Source organism: Condylura cristata, unplaced genomic scaffold (genome assembly GCF_000260355.1).
Source record: "Condylura cristata isolate star-nosed mole 26May11 unplaced genomic scaffold, ConCri1.0 scaffold00025, whole genome shotgun sequence".
NCBI classification, from domain to species: domain Eukaryota; kingdom Metazoa; phylum Chordata; class Mammalia; order Eulipotyphla; family Talpidae; genus Condylura; species Condylura cristata.
The window spans coordinates 31,683,325-31,683,858 of NW_004567126.1; the positions used below are offsets into that span (position 1 = coordinate 31,683,325).

Sequence of the window (534 nt, forward strand, 5' to 3'; positions counted from 1 at the left end):
GTCCCGGCGTGGGCCCCGAGAGCCCTGCTGAGGTCCCGGCGTGGGCCCCGAGAGCCCTGCTGAGGTCCCGGCGTGGGCCCCAAGAGCCCCTTCCCTCCGCAGACTGGGACACGGTGCAGAGTCTGAAGCAGCTGGAGGACACCGCTGCCCAGAACGGTATGGGGCGGGGGTGAGGACCTGGCGGCCAGGGGGAGCTGCAGCACCCCCCACCGTCGGAGCCCAAGGGGTCCCGGCGGGAGGCTCTGAGGGTGACTGGAAGGCGGAGGTGGGGGGCTGGGGGGCAGCTCCGCCTCAGCGCCCTCACCTGGAAAGGGGCGTCAGGGTCACGCTCAGGTGGCTGGGACCGGGGACCGCGCCGTGGCGGCTCAGGGGAGCAGACGCCCTGGCGCGCCTCCTGCTCGGGGCGCGCTTTCCCAGGCGCGTACCCCAACGTTCACAAAACTAGCAGCGGCGCGTCACGGTGACTTCGTGACGGACACGTCTTCCCTCTTGCCCACCAGTCTCTCAGGTCTCCAAGGCCTTGAAACAGCAGGG

General features: G+C 71.2%; 1 protein-coding gene across 1 annotated transcript in view; it reads left to right on the top strand.

The window, feature by feature from the left end:
* FCER2 (Fc fragment of IgE, low affinity II, receptor for (CD23)) overlaps window positions 1-534 on the top strand; it is a 7,054-nt gene that overhangs the window by 3,182 nt on the left and 3,338 nt on the right. The window contains exons 4-5 of the mRNA XM_012729452.1: window positions 103-156; window positions 501-533. Coding sequence (XP_012584906.1) covers window positions 103-156; window positions 501-533 — 87 coding nt within the window. The remainder of the gene's footprint in view (window positions 1-102; window positions 157-500; window position 534) is intronic.